This window comes from Phoenix dactylifera, chromosome 2 (genome assembly GCF_051530095.1).
Source record: "Phoenix dactylifera cultivar Ajwa chromosome 2, Ajwa_hap1_PhDact_Kaust_v1.1, whole genome shotgun sequence".
Taxonomy (NCBI): domain Eukaryota; kingdom Viridiplantae; phylum Streptophyta; class Magnoliopsida; order Arecales; family Arecaceae; genus Phoenix; species Phoenix dactylifera.
The window spans coordinates 53,167,751-53,192,024 of NC_143191.1; the positions used below are offsets into that span (position 1 = coordinate 53,167,751).

Here is a 24,274-nt window from a genome sequence, read left to right on the forward strand (position 1 = left end):
GTAGTTGTGAGAAGCTATTGTTTCAAAAAAAATTCTGTTTTCTATATTTTTTTTGCGTCTTTGTTTGTATTTATACCTCCTATATGTGGTTGTAGATCATTCCCGTTATTGCACAAGTCCTCATGTCTTCCTTTACTCAATTTATGAACTATTGTTACTAAGTTGTGTTTGTTGAGATTGCTCTGGTGCACAGTTTTTGACTTGTAGGAAGTTGTGTTCAGGATATGAAAGCCTCAACTTGGTTAACTCATGAGTCCAGAATTTAGACCCTATTGAGTGAGTTAAGGGTCAGGCATGCATGATACAATTATATGCCAATTTGTAGGCTTGTACAAAGAACAAGGGCCACCTAGATTTCATCAAGTGTATGAAATCAGGACGCCTAGTTGGCCTCACCTATCCAAGCAAACAATGAAACAAAGAAGAGACATGCGAACAAGATCATTAACCATTGCCTAGTTGATGCATAATTTATTTGAAGCTAAGAGTTCCTGATGCATATATTATAATTGGATTTGCCACTCTTCCTCTTCAGGTTCAAAATGCGAGGAAAGGTGAAGTACCCCTCCCTGTTCATCCTACTAATTGCCGCTTCTTACACAAGCAATCAGCAGATTGAGTTGAGGTTCCAAATGTATAGCTATATTTGTTTTAAACAGATATGAAATAGTGAGAGCATAGATATAAATATGAATATAAATTGAATAATTAAACTTTATAATTATATAATCAAAATATTATTAAGTAGAAGATAAATCAAGCTAATAGTATGTTAATATGGTCATTTATTTTTCTTAAGAATTTATGAGTGCTATATAAAATTAAATAGTATTAGAAATAAAATTAGATATTCGGATATGGATCAGATAGTCCTCCATCCTATCCATATTCATTTTTTTTTAACAAATATGAATATTAGTCGGATGCTTAAATATCTATCCATAGCTGGATAGATTCGAATACAAAAATGAATCTGGACATATATTATCCTATCCACTTCCACTCTTATTTGGAGATAGTCTAAAAGATAATGCTCTAAAAACAAATATGTTGTTCATCACATTTAGCCTCAAAAAAGAAACTATAGTTTCTGCACCAATTTAGCTCGACAACCATATATCATCCATGAGCGATTAACGATTTAACTCGGGAGAAGGGTCATTAACGATTTTAGTGTCCCCATATGTTCTAAATCATATTCTAAGATAGCGTTTCAAGTTAGCAACAAGGTAAAACGTGGGAGTAATCACTGTCATCATTCTCACATAATCAGTTCAAAGTCATGAACGTGTGAATGCTTGTTCAGAATAATCGCTAAGTGTTCAAATTTTTACCATCTCCAGGAAGGGGGAAGAAAAATGTCGACTATAAGAATATGAACGTCACTTGCTGTCAACGACTTCGACAGTCACTTCTAACTTGGACGACTAAGACCATTAATGTTCACTTTGACAGGGTCTAAACTTGCGCACAATGACAAGATTAAGGAACACCTATTTGATCGATCTTAGATCAAGCATTTTAGAAAAATATCAATTAATCTTATAAAAAAATATTCCAACTACTTCTGAGATGTAACCAGAAAATGTCAAAGAGGAAGATGCTATATAACTTGCGAGCGCAGGTGGCAAAGAATTTTTCCCATCATTCTCTATCGTCTAATTGTTAATTTAGTTTGGGTATGTTGGATTACAAGGTAATCTAACAACCATTAGAAATTATATATCTAGAAAATGATTGCGAGAGAAAATAAAATTTACCGTATTTGGTTGGTGAAAAATTACTATATTATTTATATAATTATTATTAATCAAGCTACAGCACTTTTTTTTTATCTATATGCCTACATTATATGAACGTGCCATAGGGAAGCATTCGAATTCGGACTAATGTTGGACAGGCCAAGGGGCCGAGTAGAGCAGGAGTGGAGCCACATGTCAATACACCGAGCATGAAACCTAATCGCCGCACCTTGCTCACAATTTTTCATCTCCATAAGGCAGAAGAAATCCTACCTTCTCCTTCCAAGACGAAGAGGAGTATACAAAGATCGGCGAAGATGCAAAGATTTTAGGGTTCATTCCAACGAGGCGGACAGAAGTGGTAAAACCAAAAGAGGTGATGGTGGTGGCAGTAGCGATGGTAGCAGAGATTATAGTATAGACTGTATAGTATAATATAGTACCGATACCAGCAATATCGACAGGATCGAGAATTCGAAAGAAGAAATAGAACATCCTGCAAGCAGTCAAAAGGGCGAAGCCAGTAGTAATTGTGACGAAACCAAGTATGGCTGGAGAGGTGATGTTCATTACACTCTTACACGATTTACATCCACCTGATGTCATGTTGAAGGCTTTAGGATACTTTGGAGGCTTGGTGAGGTTTATAAGAAGACGGTGGGTAGGTTGCTAGAGGTTTCAAGTCCTGGGACGGGGATGTTCCTCCTTAGTTTTCCCTCCCCCACCTACGCGTTTTTTTTTTTTTTTTTGAGACATTAGACTGAAGTGCATGACTTTTAACAAATTAACATTGACCTGCAAGCAAGCTGGCATACATGAGAACAAAAGAAATAGAATTGATGAAATAAAATGTGTCCTAGGTTTTTTGTTGTGATCAGTGTGATGTCAACCTCCATGACAACAACATTTGATCTAACCGGTTTTCTATTAGCACTCAGGAACTTTAGGTCCACCACTCATTCTTGATGATGGAACTTTAGGTCCACTACCCATCTCCTTTACAGGACACAGTTGAAAGGAATTGATGGTGGTGACTACTGTTTCTCCAATTCAAAGGTGGGGCTGTAGGTGGCGTGGGTCAAGCTTGATTTGTGTATGACCCAAACAGGCTTGGATCTAAATTTAGACTCAACTTGGACCCATCACTCGGTGCTTGGAGCCAGATATGTTGTCTCTTTGATTCTTTTTCCCCCAGTAAGGGTTCACCATTTGATAATTAATCGGTCCTAAAAGTTCATTTGGCACCTGGAAACCTTAGCTTCAGTTTATCAGGGTCTAAGTTAGTTAGCGCCAAAGCTGAATGCAGCAAGAGAAATTAGATTCCTATGCCAGTCAAATTAGGTTGATTAGTTCAGGAAAATACCAAAATGCCGGCCAATTGAGGAAGCAATTAAGCTAATGACTATTGAAACTATTCTAAGAAAATGCAAGACGATACACTATTATTTAGCAGGGTGTCAAGAATTTTAACTATCATTTTCTACCTTCAAAAGAAGATTTAAAGCAAGAAAGTCCCATCATCCCAAGCTATGACATTAAGATATTTTTTTGTTGGATTTAAACCATGTTGCCTGAATGTGATTCTCTAGGAATTCTTGCCAGGGCTGGCAAGAATAGCAATGAAACTGCCGCCTAATGTCATGGTCAAGGCTTTGGGAGCTGTTTTGGTTTGGATCTTAAGGATGGGTGCAGGAAGATATTTAGGCCCTGGCAGCGATTTCAGTAGACCAAAAAATACTTTCTGATCCTTCAAAAATACTTTTGAATGAAATAGAAATATTTGGTTAAAAAAAATCTGAAAGTTGTTTTAGCTTTGGTTCGGAAAAGCACTTTTAGCATGCACGAGAAGCTGTTTTGATTTATAATTTTTTTTAAGACCAAAATACCTATGATAAAATATTATAATTACAAAAAATGTCGCTTTATATTATAAAAATATGCAAGAGTCCCAATAAAGGCAATAAGAAAAGCACCGAAAAGAAAAGAATCGTAAAATCTCATTTTTGCAACTATGATTGTATGCTTCTATATTTTTCTTCAAAAATTAGTTTCTAAAAATATTATATTAATAAATTATTAATATATACTGGTAATAATTATAATATTTTATATTATTATTATTGTATTATACTATAGATATAATATTATATTACATTATGTCATAATACATTGATATGTTATATTATATAATATAAAATTATGTTATATTATTATGCTATAGTTTATAATATTATATTACTATATTATAATAATATTATATTATATTACAGTAATATCGCACTATATCATATATTTATGTATCAATATATATTATATTTTTATTATGCACTACTATATAATACTATGCAATATCCTTTATGCTTATTTTGTCATACCAAAAGTACTTTTTCGATTTGTTTACCAAACACATTAAAATTCCACAGCACTTTAAAAATATAGTTACCAAACAGTAAATAACTTTTTATAAAAACTCTACTTCCCAAAATTCTATTGCCAACCGCCTCTAAAAATCTGCCTCTTCGTTGACCTTAAACAAGTTATTCTTGAGACTTGAAAAACGTGCGAAATGGGAGAATGAGATTGGAGAATGCTCGCTTGTCCTCCAATAATCTCTCTAATTGGAGGGTAACAAGAATTGATCGACCCTACTTTCCATGTGCGCATGTGTGTGTGAGAGAGAGAGAGAGAGCAAATGGTGCCATCCGCAAGGGTCCTAATCAAGAGATAACATACCATAAGTACACCGCTGAATGTCTCCTTTTAAAAAACTACCACCAAATGATACAGATTTTCAATATCTTTGGTTGAGAAACTAAGATCACCAAAAAAATCTAAAACCAAACTTTAAAACTCGTAAGAAACTAAACGAACAATACAATAAATGCAAGCTCGTAACGAAAACCTTAGCACTCAATCTATAAGTGCACCAGAATACACATGTCTGGATAAAATCATGCTGGTATACAATATGAAGAACTGAGGGTTGGAGGAAGGACACAGACCAGGTGAGGCCCTGCTGGATTGCTGCTAATGTTTGCATTCCCCACATCAGGCAAGCCAAGATGGGGCGGCCGAACATATCCAGACGCCAACGGCACACACGTCACCATGATTTCTATCCGGGAACCTGCAATTCCTATTTTTGTTAGAATCATTTGTCCGTGCGTGTGAAATAGTAACAAGACAGAAGGTTAAATTACAGACCGTGTGTTTTGGACAGTGATACATGTCCCCGTTTCCTCCCAGCAATCATCCAATTCTCAGGGTTCGCATCAACTTCATACAGTACCTCATCATCCTGTCACACAAAGAAATGCTCAAAAAATATGCTCTATGTTTAAGGTGAAATAATACATTTTTGCTTTTACAACCATCAGTGGGAGAGGGGGAAATAACTATGAATTTTAAAATGAAAGACAAAATGACCCTTTTTATCCTAATCTACTGGATCCAAAGTGTCAGTTGAAATGAAAAAAGAATAATGATCTGTTAAAACTATAGCCAAGAGAAAAAGGTGATTTAATTCCTTTAGAGGATGGAGAACATAATGATAATCCATGCGGTTAAAGAGATGGAACTCTCAAAATTATATTCTCATTAGTAACCCCTCACTATTTGTCATGCTACTAAACTTCGACTTTCCATATTTATGCCCGACTCAAAAAGTCCATGCTATCATACTTAAAACTACGGCCCTCATTATGTGGGCTCAGGAGTAGCATCAATTAGAACATATTCTGAACAAAGATGTGAAACATTTAGAACCAGAAAATAATGTTTCGAAGACTTACTTTGCATGAGGAAGATGAGGTGTCCTCCAAATCCTTCAATCTTTCAACTCTCCATCTCATATTAACCAGTTGGCCAACTCTCAAGCAGTTGGAAGAAAATGGAAGAAAACCAACTGCTATGCATGGATCAAGTACAGGCCGCTGTAAAACAAGCACACTCTTAAAGAGCAGTTCCCCATTGCCACCAGGTTTAACTAATGCAGGTGTATGAGCTCCAATGGTTCTGTTGCCAGAGATTCCATATTTAATATTCAATATACTCTCTGTTTGTAGTCCCTCAGTCCGATCTGCAAAATCACAATTTATACATCTGTCAGCAGATCAATCCAAACATCATAGGAAAAAGGACAAATGATCACACAGCCTATAGGAGGCTCCATCATGTGGAATGTGGAACAACAGGAAGAGCATAATGCTTCTACTAACAAATTAAAAAGATTGCCACCTCTGCTAATATATAGAAACTGAGATCCTTGCAGTATGAGAAAGAAATGGAGCTTCAAGTTAGGAGCAAACCCCACCATTGTGATGGCACAAGCATGTGGTGTGAGATGACAGGTGGACCCATGACCAAGACTCACATATCAACCCAGTATTTTATTAGACCGGCACTCATTTTGCACATAGCTATAACAGATGATACTCATCAAACTGGGATCACTTTGCATTTCCTTTTCACCCTCCATCCACTTTCAAAGCCATGTTCTCTGTCAGTGCTAGCTTCTTGAAACCCTTTCTCATGATGGTTACTTGGATTTTCTTGAGTCTTTCCCTCATCCTCATATTCATTACTTCCTATTTGCTCTCATTTCTAACCATATTTGTTCCCACCTTAGCATTATCAAAGTACAATGCTTGTCTAATGTTCGTGAATCCCCTTTTCTGCCCAAAATCCCAACCAAACCAACAATGGTTACCCTGCTACCTTCTTATAGTATGTTCTCTTTTTTCCTTTTTAAGTGTCAAATTGGCAATTAGACAACACGGTTGAAGCAGCTCTGTTTGTCCACCAATTGTTTCAGCTATCTCTAAGTTTTCTACATGATAGATCCAAGATAACAGAAACTATCACATTGAGCATCAAGGCTCTATTTACATTAAACACTTATAACAATTATAATTTATGTGAATCCCTATCATATGATGTCGTAGTTTAGCAAATATGTAGAATTAATCAGCTTTTCCTCATATTTTCATTTCTTTTTTTGAAATCTTTCTCACCAATTTACATTACATCACCAGCAAATAAATTCATGACATCTAAATATCCGTTACTCATTTAACTATAAGAGTATCAAGTTGTAAGGGCGTAACCTGACACTTACTGTAGCTGCATCATGGTTGGAAAATCACTTATATATCACCAGAACTTCTTGTTAGAACAGATTGATATTTCTCATACTTGTCCTTAACTATTCTAATATTAAAAAATTGATATTTTGACAAACAGTTATTATGGAATAATGTGTTAATTTATGAAGCTAAATAGTCATATCAACAATAAAATAAAATAAAATAAAAAAACACATATGATACAGTCTCTAATGAACTTGTATAACTGCAATAAGACCCCCGAACCCATTCCCAATGACAAGAACACTGAGAGAATAATGTAAGGGCTTTGGTGCAAATATGCCATGAAGTATGCTACCCCACTCCGCACAAAATATGCATATAATTTAAATAAAGATGTGAAAACTATATGAGTTAAAATATGTGAAGGCTATATAAGTTAGGTGATTTTCCTCATATTTTAAGAGCCTATTAGTATTTTTTTCCGCAGGGGGTCGGCTCCCATAATATGTCAGTGTCTCCACCACAAACTAGTGCATCGCAATTTTCACTTTCATTTAACTGTTTCAGTCAAACCTGAACTGCATAAAAATTAAACTGGCGTGTCTTGTAACTTGCAAAGATAACTCTGATGAAAACTCGGAGAAACATGAATCTCCATTTCAGATTTATTGCTATGGTGAAGGAAGCAGAGCAGGTTATGTAGAATATATCTTATCCTATATTATTTGCAGCAGTCATTCAAGATGAATAGATCTTATCAGCCAAACTATGTTTGTTTCCTCTAATTCCTTCACTCCCTTACCAATTTAAAAAACACCACTTCGCAGTCCAAGGAAAATAAAGGCACGGTTGATAGAATAATATAAAGTCCTTGTCAACCAGTACTCACCTTCAACATCCTTCCATTGTCCCTGCTGCTATCTGACTACTTATTACTAAGAAAAATCAACTTCTTTTTCTCAAGAACTGCTACGCTGCTGATTTTTCCACAGTGCAAAGGCAAAGACGATACAGAGCCTTCTTCAACAAAACTGCATTCATTGACTCTGGAAGCATTGGCTGACTACACCTCCTTTTCAGGCCTCAGATGGCAAAGCTTCCTACATATTAGCGGACCAATTGAATAGGCAAAATCTCTCAAGTATTCAGCCTAAGCATCGAATTATTTAAAACTCATGGCTTTTTTTCAAGTTATAATTTTGAAGTTAGTTATTCTCTTCCTTAATGGCAATTCTATTTGATAAGCAAAATCTCTGCTAACCCTGTGATAAAGCAATTAAAGAATTAGCTCCATTTTTATATCCAGTCTAAATAACTTGATTGAATTTTTCCTCAGTTCAGCTGAGAGTTCTCTACATCTATCGAGGCACAGAGTCTCTTGTGTAACGAGTTTTATGAATTTAGCATTGGTATTTCTTCACCTATATTATCACCAGGCTTCCAGAACATGAAGACTCATCACAGACAATTCCAAATATATTTATCTGAATATTAGAAAACATAAATGAGTGCTCTTATTTTCTTTATGAATGAAGAAAAATCTTCTAGTTAGTTTTGGAAGCAAACAATTTTTTTATTTCACAGTCCGTGCTTCATATGTGTCAATAAGCTGTCAATTGACATGATTGGGCCCCTCAATAAGAAACCTAGATGTGCCACTGACAGCGGGAATGCAATCAGTACTTTAATATGAACCAGTGTGGTGAGACATTCATTTCATATGCATATCATGCCTAAGGAACACAGAGTTCACATGAATGGCTCCCTGAGCATGCATAACACAACTACCATGTGAACAGTATAAATACCATAAATCGTTTCCCCTTAAATATTTCTATCCTCAAACCTTCACTTGGACAAAACCACTTTATTAAAAAAAAAAATGCTTTACCTCCACTAGGCGTACTTTCTAAGCAAATGCTAAACAAGAATGCTGCTGTAGAAGTTGGGGAGATTGAAAGTGGGAAGAAACTTGACGTTGGCCTTCCATCCCCTTTTCCTAAGTGAATGAATCCGGCTTGAAGATCCAACCACGCATCCTGTAAGCTCAAAGTAGCCTTCACTTGGGAGTGTATTATCACCTAGATATAAAGATAAATTTAAAATGAAAACAGTTAATGGGATAGTGAAAAAGTTGAACTGAGAGTAACTTCTGAACCACACGATTCTAACTGTAACAGCATGGAAGATATCAAGTTGTGAATATCTATTATCTCAAAAACATGTAAGATGACGGCCATAAAAGAATCTCATAAATAAGTGACCCATTTCATGTGTAACCTAGTCATGGCTTTCCCCTAAAACGAGTCCAAAGTTAGTAATTCTGGTCCTGGGGAAAATTGTTACATGTAAATAGCCTAAACTAACAGCTTGTTAATATTTCAAACAAATATACATGCTCCAGAAATAATAAAGAAGAATTTCGCTGTTCAATGAATTGATAAAAATCAAAATTAACTATAATATTCATATGCAGATAGAAGATGATGAATCAACATAGTGATCCGGGATTTTAACTAAGTCATAATCAAGTTAGGAAACTCAAATTAACAACATCAATGTCCACAGCTGAAAATTCTCTTTTATCTAGTTGTCATACCACCAGACTTGTATATACAAGACCATCATATACACACCAAGCATGCATTCAAGTGAAAGCACAGGCATGAGCCACCATAACAAAAGCTCTTTCATGATAACCAAGTCATGAGTAGAAAACTGCATATCAAGTTTAGTTATGATCAGGGGTTTCAAAGTCTTACAAGAAAAAAACACTGAAGGAAATCTCAAAATTATCTAACAAAAATCTAGACTTGTCTATGGAAATAATAGGAATTCTTCAAATTTCGAGAGCATTTAAAGATTCAGATATTCCTATCTGGAAAAGGACCAGAATGATGACACAACTGATATTCACAACTAAGAAGAAAGATTTAAAAATAAGAGATGGAATACCTGCAAAAGTAAAGTACCATCACTGCATTTATCTGCCACACGAGTGCTGACATGGAATGGGTCAGTAAAGTGCACAGCAATCGTCCTGTGCCAAAAGCATAAAGTGTTTAGAAAACTTTAAAGACAAAATAGTTTCGACATGAAGAATGGTGACTCACAAAGAAGAACAGAGGAAAATAAGAAAAGGGGGTTGCCTTTCAAATATCTGGTTGTGGAAAACTCCAAATTCAAGTTTCAAAGCAATCATTCTCATTCCATCTACCACGCTTTGTTTCTGGGGGTGGACTGAAAAGAAACATAAGTCAGAAAAAAATTATAATCAATTTAGTCTGCAGAAAATATTAAAGCTTAGAATGACAGCAACCACCAAACCTGCAGATATTCCTCTAGCAATCCTGTTATCAATAGCGCGAACAGGAAACCATAAGATGGTAGATATATCACTGGCCCAATCTGGCAATGCTATTTTACCATTTTCAAGCAACAACTCTTCAAATTCTCTGCTAGAAGAGGCACCCTTTGTTGGAATGTTGAAGTCACCCGCATGAAATCCATGCTCCATTGCCTTTGTGTAATGCTCTATCTCAATCATATATGACTCCTCAATAATCAGTCCTGGACCAGTATCTACGTGCAAGATAGCACCTTTCAGAGAGTAGTCGATTGGCCTCACAATTAATCCAACCCACTGGAGTTCATTCATTAGCAAAGCAGATGATACTCCAGCAGCAATATCAACTAAAGGTCTTGGTTTGAGGACCTAAGAAATAGCATATCAGTTAAATGCACGAGCAGAAAATCATTCTGTAATTTAATCCAAATATAATCTTATAACTTTTTTTCACTTGGATATGCATAAACTATTTTAACCGACTGAATCCATGACAATGGCAATGTTTCTGGGAAATGGCAGAATCTCAAGCTAGAAGAAAACACCAGCCACCACATACATATTAATCTCATAATGAGCTCTAATACAATGAGACTCATTTAATATATTACCTTCAGAACAGGTTTTGTTGGTTTTTCATAGCTCATAAAATCATCACTATCGGGAGGACCACCTTTTGAGAAACTATGAGATCTAATTTTCAAATGTCCGATCTGTCCAGTAAGAACCCCCAATACATAGGACCCAGGCTTTTGTGGAGGTAGGTCAAGAGTAATAACATTTCTACCTGGTTTCAGAATGCTAGCATCTGAGCTTTTTATTCCCTGCAAAACAAGATATATTGTAATTAAGCTCATGGTGAACTAATATAACAAAGCTCCCAGGGCCATGAATAATAAAAGTAACGAACTTTCTGAAGAACACCTGAAAAATATAAAAATTTAGTACCCATGAAAACCAGCCAGACTTTTTTTTAGCTTCAAGTCACTCAACAAGTTTTGTAACACTAAGCAACCAATAAGATGTACAAGCAATTTTAAGCATACCTTAACACCTTCATCCACGCTGTATGTAGCTGTCAGTGTCAAACTTAGAGATTCAATAGTAATATCATCAGGAAAGCCACTCCAGACTATCACTGATAATTTACCAGGGTCCCCATCACATAATTCAAGTGGTGGACCAGGATTTCCAGAAAATGTTATGAGCAATGAAACATCAAGGGGTACTGGATGTTTCATCTCACTATGAGCAAGCCGTACAACCTCTGACTGGAAAGCTTGTCGTTCTTTCGTTGAGAATAAACTATTATCTAGTGACAATAATCTAACACAAGATGAGAGGTAGCCAGCCTGATCATTGAGAATCTTTTGACACTCTGCCAAGTTGGGAAGAACTTCTGCCAGCAGGTCTTGCCATCCTTCACCAGCATAGAGAGCACAAACCTTCTCATATGACTTTGCAGCCATATCATAATTTCCATGCTTAAAACACAGAGCTGCAATCTCTCCATCAAGGACAACGCCATGTCGTTTCCACCATGAATGGTGGTAATTATCAGCAGCTCGTTTTGTAAGCTCCATATATTTTAGCTGCCATATGCAAAATTGAAAAAACAAAGACCAATTTAAAATGTTGTCATCCACTTTAAATTTGTTGAAGCCAAATATATTCACTGATTGCATCACAATAGCAACAAAATTATGCATCAATGTGAAAATCAAATGAATCCTCAAATTAAAGTTCATGAATGAGGACAAAAGTTTTGGTTGGAAATCTGTAATATTTTATAACAAACAATAATCAACAAATTAAAATCAAAATTGCCAACAAACTAAATAAGATGCTCAACTCTATGGATTAATCCAGAATTTTATTTCACAATCTATGTTTAAGGAGACCAGATAAGATACGAAATTACGAATGCGGCTAAGAAATGAGAAGCATGTACCAATTTCCTTTCCTTAAGGCCAATTTCCTTTCAGTAAGTGTGGAAGAGTCATAAAGGTGAGACTTACAGATATTCTAAATGCTCCACACAATTGTATCTGAATTACATGGAAAATCCAAAACACATGCAAAATATGTTGGATTATCAAAAAAGAAATGCTCAAGAAGTGAAATATAGTTTGAATGACTTGTTACTAGAAGAGTTAATAAAAGAAATATACGATGTAATCAGTTTCTCTAAAATGGTATTAAGAAATAGTTTCTTCAACCTTCATATATAGAAGAAAATTTTAGAAAGCCTGATATGAATGTGTTTACTTATCATAAAGAATGTATACTTGCCTCAAATTCCTGCAATGATGACAGAGACTTCAATAGATCAGGATCAGAAATTGTATCCTTCAGTGCATGCTCTGCTGCAACATGGATTTCCGATAATCTCATAGGGCGATCAAGTGATGTAGAGCTATCAGAGTTTACCGGTCCAGAGTGGGTTCGTGACATAGGGCTCGCATGACTTTTATTAGAAGGGGAGAGCCTTGAATGTCCATCCATACCTGAACTGCCCACACATTAAATATAAAAGCTTATAAACAAAGTTATGCTTATTTTCTGAAAAAGGAGATAAATCTAAGGTACAGATATGTGAAGAACAAATAACACCTTGTCCTAGTCTGGTGAGTACAGATGCATTACCCATCAATATGACGACCATCAACTAACTCTGATACATTTCCAATAGAAAGCGAAGCCCTCCGTCGATTAGCCTCTCGTAGAAGTGAAGAAGGTTCTAGTGGCAATGGTTTCCTTTGAATATTGAAGTGCTTTGCTTTGGGATTTGCTTGGAGAATCATCTGTAGACTCAAAAAAAGTTAAATTTGAAGCAGCAGATATGACTCGTAATGCAGATCAAAAATGAGTCCCAAGATTGATGGACAACAGATAAAAGCTGATGTACTCTCAAAGAGAAAAAGGTCTCTTAAAACAAATTCATTATTTGATGCCACCAAAATAGTGGTGTTGCTATTATTTAACCCAAAGAAAATATATTTTAAAGAACTTCTGAGAACTATGGCATGCAAAAGAACTTCTAATAACTAGAATTATGACACTAAAATGGTTCTAGCAGTTAAGTTATAGAAACCTTATGTTTATCTTCACATTCTTATTCAAGAGTATCATCAACTTCAAAATGTCTTAATATATGCCACCCAAAATGGTAGGATGCCATAAGTATTCATTCCCACCCCATGTCTCACTTAACTGCTTTTCTATTGATCCAGCCTGATTGTATGATTATGTCATGCCACCTGTGTGCGCTAATTCTAAGTGCACTCGGCATGGCAATATAAGTGTGGGCAAGGGAAGTGTGGCAACATAGAATCTCTGGTGTTTATATGTTGATAAAAAAATCAAAAATGACAATTTTCTGTTACTAGGAATACTCTTGGTTGAAAGAAGGCGCATATTTTCATGGGAAGAAACTACTACCCAGTAATCCTCCTAAGATAAAATTTTATAATGTGGAAAGTGGGATATAGTAAAATTCCTAAAAGTGTTCACCTTCATTAAACTGGTTTCTTCCACATATGTCAAATCTGTTTTCTCCTCAATTGTGATCATGTATTTAATCTCGAGAGGACAAGAGAGGCCTCGAGTAAGATCACTGAATATCTCACAATTACTTGTGCTTTATTGGAAAGGAACAGGCTTAGGTGTGAGCGGCCACAGATTGTATAGGACGGGAATGGGTTATGTGCAAATGCAACTGCAGCATAATGATGTTAAACATCTGACCATTACATTTGTGAATGTTAGTCCTGATATGAACACATGTTCATCCTGTTTCAGGATGAACGTCTAGCACCTAACTTCCAATTTGCACAGGGGCATATTTCATGCATTTGAGACATGCAAAACACACGTCAGTAGCAAAACTTTGCTGCAAAACCCATACATAGTATGCTTCCTTGATGGACTAAATGGTATTGCTGTTTGAGAATAAGTTAGAGACACTAGGAATATTATGGAATATTTTTGTGGTGGGAACTTGCGTTAGGATCAAAAGGCAACAAAATTCTCCAAGATAAGGTCAAAAGGGTTGTCATAAGGAGGGCTGAATAAGCTCAAGTAGTGGAACATTATGAGGAAGGTTGGCCCTAAAGAAGTGATGTTGCTTCGAGCTATATACTCCCCAAGAGCATATTGCTATTCCAAGAAACAACTCAAAAGAGGTTTGCTTATTACCCAGGACACGAGAGGGATGTTGGAGGAGACCAGACCAAGCCCAAGTTGCAATGCATGGAATTGGCAAGCAGGCATTTGTCCTAAAATATTTACAGTTCACAACATTCGTCTGATGATGGTTACATAAGCTTTACTTCATTAGCTCAAAACAAGACAGATAAACCATCGAAACTCAGTCCTATTCTTTAAGATTGCCATGAGCTACATCATATAAGTCTACTACAATTCTACAGAGCCAATGGACTAATTAAGAAGTGATTTAAGTGGTAAATCAAAGTAGAGCTATAAGCTATATGGTTTTCAAACAATAAACCATACGAACATGGATTACTTTATTTTGTCAGGTGGGTACATGGTTTTTTTTATTTTTATGATCTTATACAATATAAGTTGGACAGTGTTTCTCTATTTAAAAAAAATCCAAATCATTTATCAGCGTGACTTTGAAACCTTGTCTAAAACTTGATGTATGACATTGGTCTTGTTTGAAGAAGTGTCGTCCGCTGGCCCTTATACATTAGAGTCTAGAAGGAAAAAAAGGCAATGTCTGCTTTATGGAGTCAAACAGAGGAAGACATGCATATGACACAAAAAAACAGTCAGACACCACAGCAAAACTGATCTTTTCTTTCCTTTTAACTAGATTGGCAATTATCTTTCCTTTAAATTGTTCTTTTGGCTAAACATACAAATGTTTGTGCACGACTCTGTACAATATAACCCATAAATAAAAATAAATAAAGACTTGCCTTCTCTTTTGCAAGAACTTCATCTGAAGCATCAGGAGGGACTACCGGCCAAGTAGCTGGCTTGGGCCAGGGCAGCATGCTTAAAGAAGCACTGTTCAAAACATTAGATCAGAATAGGTTAAAGAAAAGAATAATGACTGATACTAGACCTAAAGCTATACTTACAGCAAAATCAAAAATTGAATCAGGTACTTTTGATAAGAAGGCGATGAATTCATACCTGTTGACCGGACTTTTTTCTATTTCAACTCCATATCCAATCAAATATGCAAGCCTCATGAACTGCCACATCCATCCATATCATGTTATAAAACAGACATTAATGCAGTACCGGAGAATATCCTAAAATGAAAACAGATTGGACCTAATGATGCTCTCAGTCTCAGATGCATATGCAATCATAAGTGAAAGTCCAGAAATGTATTCAAAGGGAAACAATTTGCCAGTACCTAATTACCAAATTTATGCATGCAAACAGAAAGTACACCTCTGGCATCACCTTATTCTTTAAGGAGATTAAAGAATGTTACGAGGACAAGAGAGGCTAAATAGGCAAGAAAAATAAGGGATTTTGTTCAACAATTACACATCCCTCTCATCCCCAAAACCACAAGCAAGCCAACTTGTTTGGAAATCTCTGTGTGCAGGGGGAAGAAAGATGGTCTCATGAAGCAAGAGCTCCAACTACTGCATCTGCTATTAGCAACCATGACATTCTAATGGACGTCCTTTGATGGGCTCTTGCATGTAAATTCTAGCTTGATTAAATGTGTGGTGCATGTATATTAGACAGAAATAAGGTTGGTAATGGGTTGTGTCAGGTCCTTACTTGTCAGAATCGAGTATGGATGTAGGTGCGGGTGTGGGGAAGTGGGTATTTTGGAAACACTTTTGGTAACAAAGCACACAGGAAGCAAATGCAGGTCGAGGCTATGGGAAGATTCTGAATTATGTTAACCTAGTTAGAAGATTCCGACTACGACTCTGGTCAAGTTCAAATCAAGTCAAACCACTTATATAAAAGTCAACTGCCTTGACCCAAAACCAAACCAGCCCACTAGTGGATCATATTTCCCTGACAAAATGCGTTGGCTGTTTAGTTAAAGCGACCTAGGTTTGACTTTGGGGAGGAGGATAGAAGAGAGGAAGAGGAGGAAAAAGATAAAGGGGAGAAGAAAGGGAGGAGGTCGAGAAGAGGATATAGAAATAAGGAGGCTATAGAGAATGAACGTAATGGGTGTGTAGGAGACAAGCTACAGCGAGGTAGAAAGCAACTGAGTAATGAACCACAGTTTAGTGGGCATCGGCAGATTGCAATAAAGATAATAGGAGCAACACCAACCTGCGAAGACAACAGGAGAGGAGTCTTAGGTGGGAAAAGATGGAAGAAGAAGGACGAGACAGAAGAGGAGGTGAGGAGAAAGAGAAAAGGAAAAGAGAAGAATAGAAGGGAAGGAGAGCAAAAGAGACAGCCAAGGGGGATAGATTGAAGAGATTAGGTTTCTAAGAGCTAGGAAAGGAGAGTCAGGTAGGTAACTCACGAGATAGATTGTGTGAATTGTGGGATAGATTATTATTACACATTTGCTCGACATATCAAAATAATATCTATTACGACATGAACTGGTTGTATCGCTTTAACCTGAAACTGACCTGCCAGACCACACGTCAGCCCTGCGGCCCTGCCTGACCCAGACTGACCCATAGAGCACTCAGGATGGACCAGTTGGGCTGGCCTGAGCTAGGATCAGGTTAACAGTTCAGGTTAAAATTGCCAGCCCTAACAAATGTTCCAATGCTTGCTTAGCAATTAGACAATTAACAAGTGTTTCTTCAACAATATGGGCCATCCCCTGCATCCTATAGTGTATAAAAGTTCAAGCATTACTTATTATTTAATCAAATGATAAACAAAAAGATACCAAAGCAAAGAAATACATGCAGAATGTTAACTTTTACCTTAACTCGACCAAGTGAAAAGAGATCACCCTGAAGACGACAGAATTCCTTTTCAATATCAGGTGCCACTAGCCCCCCATCACAATGGGAAGAAGTTGAATTGATCAAATCCAAACAAGCAGTTAGCACCCACACTTCTCGCAAGCAAAAGGGTAACAAATTCTGCAAAAATGTGGGGGAAAGCTGATGTTACTTAAATAATGGTCTAAAATTTAGCATACAACTGTTCATGAACTGTTCGAATGTAAGAACTTGTAAAGATGATAAGACTGAATAGGGGGAAACCAAACATACAAACAACAATAACAACAACAACAAAAGGTTCATCACATACTTCATGAAAGGCCAGGGTCTTTGAGAAGCTAATAATAAATGAATAGCCCCTTGCAGCAACCTCAACTGGACGGCCTAATTTAAATAATAGCTGCAGAAATGAGATAAAGGCTGAGCAATATCCAAATATAAAAACAGAATCATAAGATTAAAGTTTAAAAAAAAAAAGTACACCAAGGATATGCCAATGCATCAGCTGATATATTTTCAGGGTTAAAGTGGTGTTTTTGAAACTTAAAGATAAGATAATATTTTGAACTCTAGTGTATAGGGTGCTCGAAGGAACTCTAACATATCGGGTGTTCGAAGGATGTATATAGATGGACTCAAACACATCAAATAAAAAAGCTCTCAAGTCAAATGGTTGCAAGTTGCAATTATTCTATACAGCAAAATATGGAGAATAAAATGAAAAGAAATCAATAAAAATCAAGATGCCATATATTTCACCCAGATCATCAACCAGCCACAGAAGCTGAAGCAGCATACAACTTATGGCTAGCTAAAAGCCAGTCTAGCCTCAAATTAAAAAGCTAATTTATTAAATTGAGATGGATTCATGATTTATGGTGCTAGGCTGTGAAAAGACTCAGAGTACAAACTAGACAAACATATTGAAACTTAGTTGTGGCTATACCAAAAGTGTAAGGTGCTTCTGCCAACCGACAATGTCATACAACTTTCCAGAATGCATATAGGATCAATTCATTGCAAATATCCCACACAAAGCAGATAACAAGTAATATTTTTGATGCACAGACCTTGCACTGGCATGCAAATAGGTACTGTCTGAATTCGAACTCTCTAAATGAATCATCATGAACAATTTGAGTTAATGGCTTAAACCCAGGCTTTAACAGCGCGGCCTGATCATCCCCATGTTCCAATCCTCCAAAATCCCTTTGTTTCCCAGGAGTATTTACTGCAGTTAAGCAAAAGAGTAAGCAAGTTCATTCTTACAACAAGGTACTTGATCAAGTAAGCTCTGGCCATAGATTTCGTTAATAAACATTGTAATCATGGTATATCGTACTGTATTGAACCGGACGGTACCGGTGGCGTACCGATACTCAATGCGCCAAAAAAACTGCATACCATACCGTATCGACACTATGCTAGTGTGGCACCGGTACAAGGTTCGGTACCGAGATGGCGAACCTTGATTGCAAATATTAAGTAAAGATAAAAGCAGATATTCTGAAGTAGCAAGACAATGGCAATTCTCATAGCAACAACACCAGTATTACTCGTTTTGTACTAACAATTTGCAACAATGAAGTACATAAAAATACAAGAGTACTAGTAAAAATGGAAAACCCAGAAGAAGAATATGGTAAAAAGCAAGGAAAACACCTTTAACATCAAAGGTAAGGAACCATTATAACTAATTTCAGTTGACGAATCTTAGACCCTAGTAGCCACAGAAAGATATAGCCAATGCCAACAAATGCATTTACATTTGTATTGCTTAGTTTAGACCAATCAAACTAGTTGTGATCACTATGATAACATATTCCTCTCAGTAATTTGTACTCAAAAAATGCACTGCTCTACAACATGAGTGAAGAAGAAATTCAATTTTGTTTTGTTATGTTCCCAAATAGATTATGCACCTTGGAAATATGATTTTTTAGGTTCTTTTCTCATATAAGTGTAAAAGGAGGGAGACCACCCAATTTAGTTTTAGGAATCAATATTAAATAGGATGTTTTATTCATCATCTCCATAAAGAAAAAATTAAATAGGATGTTTTATTCATCATCAAAAGATTAAGAAGTGTTATTAGTACATTATACACAAATATCAGGCTCCACCCCCGTGCACACTTTAAACAACCAATCAAGCATGGTTGCTTTGCACCATAACATAAATTGAAAGATGTCCCAGGTCAAATTGTGAGCATTAGTACTGAAAAAAGAATACATAATATCCCATGAATGATCTGCAATGATCTTAAGCTTCCATTGTAAACTAGTATAATTGCTCTGCACTACAAACCTTAACTAATTTAACAAAAAAAAGAACATAATTATTTGCATAGAAACAGATACTTAAATGGTTCTATAGATATATTCCAATAGTGAGGAGAGGGAATAATAGAAAACCTGTTTCTAAATAGCAAAGTTCCAGTTCATCATATTCGCGTAATGAATCTTCATGAAGATGAGCCATCTCAAACATAAAAGCTAAGCTTTCCTGGAAACAGAAAGAAACGTCAGACCAGCCAGAGGACACAAAAAGAAAAAATTTCAGGTAGAAAAACACAGTTAAGAAATAGTTCCACTTTATTAGCCTGAATGGTGCCAACATTGTAAGTCAATTACCTTCAGGATAAAGAAGTTACAGAAGTTCCACACTGGCATTAAACGTTGTTCACTGAGTTTGCGAATTTCTTCTTCATAAAATTGAACACGTCTATCCAATGTATTCCTGACAGATTCCACTATTTTGGAATCCAAGTCTTCCCAAAAGCTAGCATCAGCCCCATGTAAATCCAATTTGCAGCATCTAAGCAAAATTTGGAAACCCCAAAAAATAGTAATACATCACTATTTAATTTTGGACAAATCATAGAATAAATTCAGCCAAGACTACTTGCACTCTGACAAAGAAATATAGAAATTTAGCATGCCTTTCTAATTTAATGGTCCCCATGACTCATACGGAGTTGCATCTTTCATGAATTAAGCTAGCAAAGATCTAGCAAAACCAATTTAAGCCCAAAAATTAAGCCAAAATGACTGTTTTGTTTGTCATGTGAAATTATTACAATGGTATTGTATGGGGGGAAAATAAAGAGGGCCCTCTTTTGCATAGAAATTACAAGAAACAGATAATTCTTCACTTAAGGTAATGTACCTCCATTTCTATCTGCAAAATATTTTTTTTTTTTTGTAATATGAAAAATCCAAATGCCTTTTACCTTTCTCTCTTCTTGGAATTGAAATCAACCTCAAGTTTAGCATATACTTTTTTTGCCATTTTGCTTGCTTGGTCATTGCTCGGGTGAGCCTTCGACACAAATACAATGAACCATTCCCGATCATCATTTTGAACAATTAACTTGAGCCGTGGTTTTATAATTGTCTTAAACTCATCAAGATCCTGCTCAACAAAAAGTAGACAGTAGTCACAATCACATAAATGTGCATAATTTACTTGACCAATGTGGCCAGAAGGCCCAAAACAACTAGCATGTAGTAGGTTGCTTTGGTTACAGGAATACCTCGCAAGTAACAAGAATGATAGTTGCATATGGTTCCCGAAACCAAAAAACAGACTGCTCTTGCGGGAAACGGCTACGTAGCCTTGCATCAGTGGTTAATATGAACTCAGCTAGTAGCTTCTCTACATACACGGGATTGCGTGTCTTGTTATTTAGACAAGCCTTCTTTAAGGGCAAGCGTTCTTCAAACCCTTCTTTTACACTAGGCCACAAGTCACTTACATCCTCAACTGAAACACGACCAAAGTGTTAAAACATGGATCAGCCACAAGTCACTTACATCCTCAACTCAAGCACGACCAAAGTGTTACAATATGGATCAGTTTGGGTAGAAGGGGAGCAATTATTTGGTGGGGCATAGATTTTTTTTTCTTGGGTATGGGCGGCACGGGTGTTGGTTGGACTAGCAGAAGAGTAGGGAAGAAAACAATGGATTATGATGATATCAAGTGATCCAAATTAACTATGGTAACAAGTGTCATTTGTACAGGATACAGTTTTATAGAACAGTGCAGCTGAAAATGTTTTGCCTGATAATATCGAGTGATGATGGAAACCCATCAAAATTGCTATGAAACATTGTAATAAATGGCCAATGCAATTGAGTACTCCACAATCTACATAAAATGCTCACTGATAAGTGTCATTTGTACAGGATCCAGTTTTATAGAACAGTGCAGCTGAAAATGTTTTGCCTGATGATATTGAGTGATGATGGAAACCCATCAAAATTGTTATGAAACATTGTAATAAATGAGGTAGCCATTTGCCAATGCAATTGAGTACGCCACAATTTAAAAAATGCATGCTAAACCATTTATTTATTGGCTCTCCTTATATGCATAAAAATGTCATGAAAGAATGTCCGACTAAACTTTTCTGATGGTAAAATATATGAAAATGCCTTAAGAAGATCGTCATAACTAAGTTTTTCAGCTGAAATGGTTAATTTATAATGCATTATTAACGTTCCTTCCATAAAGATGTCATAGGTGAAAAGGACTTAATGCACTTTTGTCTACTTCTATAATCTGACTTGTTTCTGAAGGGGACTCACCAACCTCACCCAAGTGTTATGACAATCTCCTCCAGAAAATGTAACGGAGCTCTAGTTTCAGATTCATTGTAGTCCTAAGCACAAAAACCCTCAAAACCACAGTCTAATTACCAGAAGCATTACCTCCTAGCATTATATCATAACTTTATGTTTGCTTTAATTGAATTACTGTGTTATTCTTCAAGTCCCAAAAATATCTATTCCATCAAGTTGTGCCTTAAACTGATACAGAAGAGGATTTCCAATAGCACTTAGCCACCCAATGCAAGTACAGAATATCAATATTATCGAGATGCTAATAGAGTTTTTCCTAAGAAAGTGTCCACCAAGGTATCATCAGAAGTTCTTCCATGGGTTTCAAAGGAGACAAACGCAAAATATATTAATAAAGTGTCACTTGCAACCACCAAACTTTCATTCCAAAAGCTCTTCACGAGAAAAAAGGAAAAAAAGAAACTTAGCTCTCCATGAGTATAAGTAATTAAACTTGGATTTACTACATCTCTCGATGGCTTGTTTTCTTAAGATCACTTCTATAAAACCTTGTCTAAACTTCAAGAGCATTTAAAACTAAGGTTCGCTGTCTCGGGACCGGACCCTATACCGGTGCCACACTAGCATAGTGTCGGTACAGTACGGTATGCAGTTTTTTTGGCGTACTAAATATCGGTACACCACCAATACCAATACCAAACCGGTACGCCTGGTACCATCTGGTTCGGAATGGTATATCCAGTACCATCCGGTTCGGTATGGTACGGCATATTATGTTTAAAACAGACAAATAATCTTGTAGTTTATTTCACTAGCCTTTTCCTTTTTTTACTTTGAACAGCCTGTCCACATCATATGTTTGTCAAAATTCCCAGGATAGCCTTCATCTGCCTCATGGCTCAATCTTGGCACTTCTCAAACTTATAATCTCTTAAATCCTGCTAGCTTGCTTGTCACCATTGTTCCCTTGATGGATAGCACCCTTTTTTATATGTGTTAGTGTGTCTTGAGCATTTCATGCAAGCATCTTGACATGGTATCTAGCAAGGAACAAGGTCAAATTTTGGCAGATTTAATAATATTCCGCACCTTCCCCATGCTAATTCAAGTTGTTTCTTCTATAGCAAGAAATTGTTTTGGCCATGGTAGGCTGCTAACACCATCATAGATAAAAAAAAACAATATACACTACCCAGTTTTAATCATGTAGTTCTGTGCATTTCAACTCATCGGCAAGTAGCCACCTAATTTCATACTCTTATATCTACCTGCTTCAACAATTTTTCAGACAAATCCCAAGTGAAATCACTCTCACCATGACCGTTACTAATAATAACTACCAGAAACAATAAAAAAGTAGAACTTGCTCTCTTTCTTGATAACCAAAACACGCGTGAAACTGAAATCTACGGGAGATCAACTAGAAATGAAACAACAATTCCCAAACAATGAGGGATCAAGCAAGAAACGAGCGGCAAGTCGAAACAGATCCGAGCAAAGAATCGAGGGGCAGATCTAGGGTTTTCTTGGGTTAGGGTTTTACCGGCGATGATGAGGCGATCGCAGGAGCTCTTGATGGTCTGGAACTGGGCGAGATAATTCGCCATGGGGCGGATCAGAGGATTTCCTCCATTCGGGATAGAGAGAGAGAGAGGGAGGGAGAGATCGGCGTCAGATGAAGCGTTGGAGAACTTCTTCTCGGAATGGAGAGAAATGGAGAGAAACGAAGGCGATCTCTCTGTTTCTCTATTTATGCATAAATCTTGGTGGGATGTCAAACTACTGCTCGTAGAAGTGCGCGATGGGTTGCGGTGGAGAAAACGGCAGGCGACGGTGGTAAATTTCTCGTTGTGTTTGGCTTTATTAACTGTAGCCCCTGGTATGTTAAAATATTTTACCAAAACATTCCAACTTCTAATTCGTAATTAAAAAGTAAATAGTGGAGCGTCTTGGCTTTTTTTTTTTTTTTTTTTTGGTAAACCCTCTATTCAACTCATATTTTCTATGACTTTCTTAAGCAAATGTTTGTTTAATAAATTTTACCAAAATAGATTTACAGAAATTAAGAAACAGTCCAATCAAAATTATCTATTTGATTGTTCTTCACAATACTTGTAAGTCTTGTGGTGGCAAATTATAAAACATAATTAAAAGAAGGAGTATGTGTTTTAAACTGTTTATTAAATTTGTTTTGTGAAAAATATTTTCTATAATTATTATTTTACAATAATTTTCAGACATCCAAACTACTCTTTGTTTAGTGGATCTGAAACTTGATTTTAAGATGTAAGTGGGGATAATTTTAGAGCATATTTTTTGCATTATCAAATTTTTCATCAGTATGACATTAGTTAGCCTCGAAAATATAAGTCACATCAGCAATTGCCCTAAATCTAAGAAGTTTGTGTTATGCTTAACACAATAATGTTACGAAGAATAGTATTGATGCATGCCCAATACTTGCAAACTTCGCAATAAGTCGAGCAACCTCACCAAAGACTAAATTAATGATTGCTCGCACTTACATCCTGCATTCTTTTCCTTCATGTAAGTGGAAAAGAGAGGAGAAATGACAAAGGGATCA

At 36.3% G+C, this 24,274-nt stretch overlaps 1 protein-coding gene across 1 annotated transcript; it reads right to left on the reverse strand.

Annotated features, from left to right (window-relative positions):
• Positions 1 to 4,472: 4,472 nt before the first annotated feature.
• CLUB (TRAPP II complex TRAPPC10/CLUB) lies at positions 4,473 to 23,546 on the reverse strand. The gene is made up of 21 exons (XM_088716971.2): positions 23,234 to 23,546; positions 20,640 to 20,869; positions 20,337 to 20,518; positions 19,738 to 19,921; positions 19,519 to 19,609; positions 18,175 to 18,335; positions 17,415 to 17,504; positions 17,081 to 17,242; positions 15,342 to 15,403; positions 15,122 to 15,212; positions 12,822 to 12,979; positions 12,468 to 12,687; positions 11,222 to 11,767; positions 10,787 to 10,999; positions 10,157 to 10,544; positions 9,979 to 10,069; positions 9,785 to 9,869; positions 8,721 to 8,910; positions 5,534 to 5,820; positions 4,947 to 5,040; positions 4,473 to 4,869 (listed from the first exon to the last, which is right to left on the reverse strand). Exons 1-21 carry the CDS (start codon positions 23,295 to 23,297, stop codon positions 4,694 to 4,696), a joined length of 3,765 nt encoding a protein of 1,254 aa, XP_088573097.2. The 5' UTR covers positions 23,298 to 23,546; the 3' UTR covers positions 4,473 to 4,693.
• Positions 23,547 to 24,274: the final 728 nt, after the last annotated feature.